This window comes from Sesamum indicum, linkage group LG1 (genome assembly GCF_000512975.1).
Source record: "Sesamum indicum cultivar Zhongzhi No. 13 linkage group LG1, S_indicum_v1.0, whole genome shotgun sequence".
In the NCBI taxonomy this organism is placed as follows: Eukaryota; Viridiplantae; Streptophyta; class Magnoliopsida; order Lamiales; family Pedaliaceae; genus Sesamum; species Sesamum indicum.
Window position 1 is genome coordinate 10942435 of NC_026145.1, and position 6867 is coordinate 10949301.

The following is a 6867-nucleotide window of genomic DNA, read 5'->3' on the forward strand; positions in this document are numbered from 1 at the left end:
TAGAAAAACAAAGATAAATAAGTGTGTATTAGAGATAGTATGTATGTTTGGATTTGTTTTTAGAGATAATTTAAAATAAGTATAGTATGTTTAATTTATTGTCAAATCATGTCTGTTATATATATATATATTATGTATGTGTATGTATTTATGTTAAAATAATTTAAAACACCTAGATAAGGTGTTTCTGAATAATAGCGAATATTGGGTATGTTTTAACTTGTTTTGGAGATAACTTAAAAATGAAACTAAATATAGTGATTGGGCTCAAAAAATAGACACCTAAGGGTATCAATCTCAATAATGAGTTCATAATGTTAAATAGTTTTTATTTTATTTTATTTTAATGCTGCATGTATTATTTTCTTTTAAGTACTAACTAAAATTGAATGCTACTAATCAGTATAGATAAAATAAAATTAAAAAATATTTTAATATTATTGAAAGAAGAGCACCAAATAAATAGGATTAATATTTTTCAATAATTAAATAGTTTTTTTTTTGAATAATTTTATTGTTTTGATGCTTGAGTAAGTTATATCTCTCGATCAACAATATAATGAGAATTAACAATGTTTTATTTATTTTAATTTCTCAATATTAGAGACTGCGTTTTACCTCCATTCTCACTTTATATATTTATTAAACTCGATGTCCGAACTTATATTACCATGAAAATTATTAAAGAATGTGATCGCGGGTCAAAATTTTTGGGGACAAAAAATAAATAATTGGTTAAATACGAGGATGAAAAATATAATAATCTTTAATTATTATTCACAAAACATCACTAGTTAAATGTAGATCGAATTAACTTATTCCCACGTCTTACATTATCTTTATTACCCAATTAATATATATTATTTTTATTTATAATATATTTTAAAACGTGAAAGATGATTTATTATGCAGTCAGGAATAATGTAGCACGACGATTAGTACGAATATATATTAAATAAAATTAAAAATAAAATAGAATTTGAAATAAGAATTGAAAGGCGGTAAGAAAATCGAACAGTGAAAAACAAAGGAATTTTGGATGAGGAACAAGTGAATAAGACCGCACGCACCTCCACTTGTGAAACAAACACAAACACATACACAAACACAGTCTGCCTTAATAAAGTGGGAATCGACAATGATACATTGCAACTCCAATATTATATTCCATATACTCCTCTTCCACTGATCTTTCTCTCTTTCTCTCTTCAAATTCTTCAACAAGTTTCTCTCTTTTTGCACAGGCAAAGAAGCAGATTGGCACTGTTTTTAAGCCAATTACAACCCCATTTTTGGAGCTCTGAATCTGACTTTGCACCAATGGGATCATTGCATACACGACTACTCTTCAACAGAATTTCTCAGCTCTTGACCAGTTGCAAAGCAAGAATCGTCATCCCTCCTTGCAGTAGGAGGCCTTCCCATAGAGATGTGGAAGAAGAAGAGATTCAGTATGAAAGTAGCGTTTGTCTTTCATCATCATACTATAGTGTTTTTGTTGTTCGTCTTGCCATCATGGTATGTGAAGTTTGATCCTCTGCCCATCTTTAAGTTAAGCTGCATTAGCATCATGCACCTAGAAGTGGCAACCACCTCGTACGACTATTGTGTTTGTTTTGTTCATTTTCCATTTTATTGAGGAATCTTGATAGAAAATTCATGTGTAAGTTGTTCTGTTATAGAATCAGTAATGAGCCAAACTTGAGATGGGAGTTATTGGGTCCATCAAAGTTACTTCTCTTGCTTCCTTAAGGCTAATCTCCTGTCTCTCTGGCTGTGTTTTGTGTCTGCCATGGGAACTAGTGAGCTTTTCTTCTTAAAAGTTGAGGTGGTCGCTTTGCCATTTTCTTTCATTCTTTGAGTTTTTTTGTGTTTACTAGTATTACAGAAACTTCTTTGAGAGTATCTATTCTTTTGTTCCTTTGTTCCAACATCATGGATAAAAGGGACCTTGTCCAAGGTGTATGATATATGCTTGGTTTTGATGCGTTTGTGCAGGTTATGCTGGCAATTTTGATAGGCCTGTTAACTTTACTGACATGGCATATTACAAGAGTTTATACTAAAAGATCACTGAACACATTGGCATATGGACTTCGACACGAACTTCTACAGCGGCCCATTTTGCGTATGTGGAACATCCTTAATTCTACTGTCGAAGTTGCAACTGCTCAGGTCAAGCTCTCCGAGTCGGTCATTAGGCGGTATAACAGACCTGTCAATCAAGCAGAGCAAGTTGAGGTTGTAGATGGAGATGTCTTATTAATTTAGAAGTTTGATGCTTTATTTGTTTCATGGTGTTCTTCCCTTATATACTAACCATAGTCGGTTATATCTTTGATTCTCAGCAGCTTTATGAAGTTATGAGGGACGTAACTTGGGCATTGTTTGCAAGCCGCAAAGCTCTCAACTCAATAACTCTGAACTATAGAAATGGTTTTGTCCAGGCTTTCCATAGAAATCACAGGAGCAACAATACATACTACATATACTCGGACCTTTTTAATTATTCAATAAGTGGAGCATATGATGTCAATTTGCTGTCATCTCATCAAGGATGGAACGATCAATCTATACATAGCAATACATCTGCAATCTGGTACCGAGAACCTCTGGATCCTCAGACGGGCGAGAAAGTTGGAAAAGCAACAGAAATCCCACCAGACGAGCTGATCAATATTGCTGGAATTTCACAGGTCCCTGATGGCACAGCATCATGGCATATTGCTGTAAGCAAATACACTGATTCACCACTTCTTTCTGCTGCATTGCCGGTTTGGGATCCGTCCCATGAGAGCATAGTTGCTGTTGTGGGTGTTACTACTGCTCTTTACAGCGTAGGGCAATTGATGAAAGAACTAGTTGAATTTCACAGTGGACACATATATTTAACGTCTCAAGAGGGTTGGCTGCTCGCAACGTCCACAAATACTCCTCTACTGAAGAATTCGACAACAGGGCCAAAGCTAATTATGGCAGTTGATTCTGAGGATAATGTGATACGTTCTGGAGCTGAGTGTTTACAGAAAGTATACGGCAACAAATTTCCTCCTAGTCAAGAAGTTCATATAGAGAATGCACGGCTTGGGAACCAGCTATATTATATCGATTCCTTTTTCCTGAACTTAAAGAGACTTCCTATGGTGAGTCTTGTTTATCCAAACTACTTCTTTTGTGCTAAGATGATGTCTTTCTCTCTGCCACCAATGGCTTTTGGTTACTGACATTAGGAAGATGGTGAAATAATATCCAATGAGAATCCTGTTTGTCATTTTCATAAAATCCACATACAGAAGTTTGCCATCGGTTTTTCTAGTGTTTGCTGTTTGGTGGCCTTAGTTGTGACAAGCAAATGATTGCAGGTCGGAGTTATCATCATACCGAGGAAATATATAATGGGAAAGGTAGACGGAAAAGCTTTCAAAACTCTAATGATATTAATATCGGCATCAGTATGCATCCTATTGGTTGGATGCTTCTGCATCTTTGTTTTGACAAACGGAGTGTCAAAGGAGATGAAACTACGGGCAGCACTGATAAGTCAATTAGATGCAAGAAGGAAGGCAGAGGCATCAAGCAACTACAAAAGTCAGTTTTTAGCAAACATGAGGTGAGTATCACTCTTAACTTTTAGCTGCAAGTATGCAACTAAAGAGAGATTGTTAATTGCATATGCTTTATTGTAAATTTCTATGTCGTTTGATGACAAGCAATAGTGCTTCTCTTCTGTAGGTCTCAATGATGTCTCTTATTTATTTTGTGATGGAAAAAGGTTTCACCTCAACATAATACTTCCCATAATAGAAAACTTGATTAGATATTATAAATTTGTGATTGCGTTTTTCTCTCCCCAAAATACACACAATTAGGTAATAGAAGAGGAAAGTCAAAAGGTTTGCGTATTTATAAGAGAAATAAAACAATATTGTCTTTCTTATTAAGTATAAACTTTTCACTATTCAATCCTTACAGCATGAAAATCTTTGTATCTGATTTTGTTCTTCAGCTGGTCAATCTCTGACTCACCAAATCCTCGACAGCCATAGCTATGTAGTATAAATTTGGCATCCCACAGATAACTCATATTATTTCATAAATGAATGCAGTTCATACATGTGCTACTTAGAAAGGTTCAGTTAAGATAGCAAACATATGTTTTGTGCATTGTCCTCTTTTCAACATAATTTTATAGGTATAGGGTAATAGTCAAGATATAGAGAATGTCACCTTAGAGTGTGAAAAGATATACTTGTTGCTTTTGTGTTGTCAGCCATGAACTTCGAACGCCTATGGCTGCGGTGATTGGGTTGCTGGATATTCTGATGAGTGATAACTGTCTAACAAATGAACAGTATGCTATGATTACCCAAATTCGTAAATGTTCCACTGCTTTACTCCGACTTCTCAACAACATTTTGGATCTCAGTAAGGTAAGAGATGTTACAGAATACTACCTGGTTGATCTTTATGAGAAACAAAACTGTTTTTGCTACTGATATGTTGCCATCTGAAATCCTGTACAGGTTGAATCAGGAAAACTGATACTGGAAGAAACTGAGTTTGACTTAGGTCGAGAACTTGAAGGGCTCATTGACATGTTCTCTGTCCAGTGTATCAACCACAATGTAGAAACTGTTCTTGATCTCTCTGGTACGATCTGCACATATTTTCGTATGTTTCTCTAGCAACCACTGAAGTTGTGTATTTGATCTGTTCAAATGTGCTAGTATTGATGCTTCTCTATTACAGACGATATGCCAAAAGTAGTCCAAGGAGACTCTGGTAGAGTTCTTCAAATTTTCGCCAATCTGATTAGCAATTCTATTAAGTTCACAACCTGTAAGTCCCATTAATTTCCTGATAGATTTACATATATTGCTCTTATAGTAGAATGGTGAAGGTCAAATTCTTCATTCATTATATGTGTAAAGGAAACGCAGAATCCATTGAAGCAAATCATTATCTTGTTACTGTAAAATTTGGGGGTGGGGTGGGGGGAGGACCTCCATCAAGGAATACATGCATGTATAAGATCAATTTGACAAACAAGCTGAGGAATATAAAGTTTCTGCTCCTGGCAGCTGGATACATCATTCTGCGTGGATGGTGCGAGACTGCAGACACCGATAGTAAAACAAGGGAGGTTTCCCTCAATCCAAAGGAATCCTGGTGTGCACAAAAGTTGAAAAGGAAACATGAAGCAAGCCATGGAAAGATATGCTCCACCAAAGATAACAAAATGATTCTTTGGTTTGAAGTTGACGACACTGGTTGTGGTATGCACCCTACAGCAATAACTTGCCCTTCTCTAAACATTTCTGTGTTTATGTGGAGTATGTGTGGATATGTGAATGAACTTGTGTTTATCAGTATGCATGAAAGATATTAGCACATCCCAACAACAATAGTTGGCTGAGTACCGTGTATTGCCAGCTTAATTTACGACTCAGCTTTTCTCATTTTGGCCTCAGGTATTGATCCAAACAAATGGGAATCAGTATTTGAAAGTTTTGAGCAAGCTGATCCCTCAACAACTCGATTGTAAGCTACTTATAGTTAATCTTATTTCGAGATAATCAATTGATCCATGCATCGAGTAATGAAGCTTCCCAGGAATCTGATTTTGATTGTTTCAATCACAATATCTTTCAGGCATGGTGGCACTGGTCTAGGCCTGTGCATTGTTCGAACCCTGGTGAGTTCAATATGGTTGATAAATCTTGGAATTCATAACAACCATCTAAGGAAACAGATTCCATGAACTGCATAAGGAGTACAATTCATTTTTTCTCGATTTCATGAATTCCAAATCTATAAATAAGTGAATGCATTGCTGTTAAACAGAGCTGCAAATAAACAATAAATTATTGAATCCCGACTCTCTTGGTTGTATCTAATGATGTTGGAATCTTTAACAGGTGAACAAGATGAATGGAGAAATCGAAGTGGTGAAGAAGAGTGGACCTGGAACTCTGATGCGACTATATCTGCTACTCAGCGCACCAGCCGATCATACAAAGCAGCATAACCAATTAAACTTGGAAAAGCACAATCTGACTGTGAGTCTCACACTACTGTCAAAGATTAGGATTCTATTCCCAAGTTTTGGGTCCTATGACTTAGGAAAGTCTTAGTACCAATTCTTTTATTCATGAAGATAGTCTGCTAGCTGCACGTTTCTTTGCTATCCCTCCTTGACATAAAACCTAAAAAATGTGAATTTTAATCAATTTGTATTAGTTTAGAAGTCCTAAAAACTATTAATTTTTGAAGCTGAATGCAGGTGTTGCTTGCTCTTAATGGTAGAATGACTAGATTGGTTATGACACAGTGGTTACAGAAAAATGGGGTGTACACCCACGAGACAGCCGATTGGAATGAGCTGACACTACGTCTTCAAGAACTCTTTAAAGCCAGAATTTATACTCAAAATTCACCGGTGGAATGCCCGAAAACTGAAGAACAAAATGCAGATAGCTGCCTTACCTCAGTTTTCATCATAATTATTGACATTGGACTGCTGGACTTGAGTACTGAGATATGGAAGCAACAGCTCAATTTTCTAGACAAATACTGTTGTCGAGCCAACTTTGCATGGATTTTAAACCATGACACCTCCAACACTGTCAAGGCAGAACTACGCAAAAGAGGCCATCTATTAATGGTTAACAGACCTCTATACAAAGCAAAAATGATTCAGATTTTTGAAGCTGTTATAAGGCACAGGAGTGTGAAGCTGGAAAACAATCTGGTTGCATTGCAAACTCCTGCGGCAGACGGTCAGTTCCATGAATTTCTTGAAATTGATGCTCTTCACTCTGGTTCTGTCAGCTCCGATGATTCTGAAAAGTCAGAGAATGAGATGAG

At 36.1% G+C, this 6867-nt stretch overlaps 1 protein-coding gene across 1 annotated transcript in view; it reads left to right on the forward strand.

Annotated features, from left to right (window-relative positions):
• The window catches only part of LOC105164515 (histidine kinase 1), a 6744-nt gene continuing 983 nt past the window's right edge, over window positions 1107-6867 (forward strand). Inside the window, exons 1-12 of the mRNA XM_011083170.2 lie at window positions 1107-1518; window positions 1999-2241; window positions 2352-3143; window positions 3363-3610; window positions 4271-4430; window positions 4524-4650; window positions 4750-4839; window positions 5082-5276; window positions 5472-5541; window positions 5653-5695; window positions 5919-6059; window positions 6284-6867. The exon at window positions 6284-6867 is cut by the window's right edge and continues 472 nt beyond it. Of these exons, the coding sequence (XP_011081472.1) occupies window positions 1321-1518; window positions 1999-2241; window positions 2352-3143; window positions 3363-3610; window positions 4271-4430; window positions 4524-4650; window positions 4750-4839; window positions 5082-5276; window positions 5472-5541; window positions 5653-5695; window positions 5919-6059; window positions 6284-6867 (2891 nt within the window). The 5' untranslated portion in view covers window positions 1107-1320. The remainder of the gene's footprint in view (window positions 1519-1998; window positions 2242-2351; window positions 3144-3362; window positions 3611-4270; window positions 4431-4523; window positions 4651-4749; window positions 4840-5081; window positions 5277-5471; window positions 5542-5652; window positions 5696-5918; window positions 6060-6283) is intronic.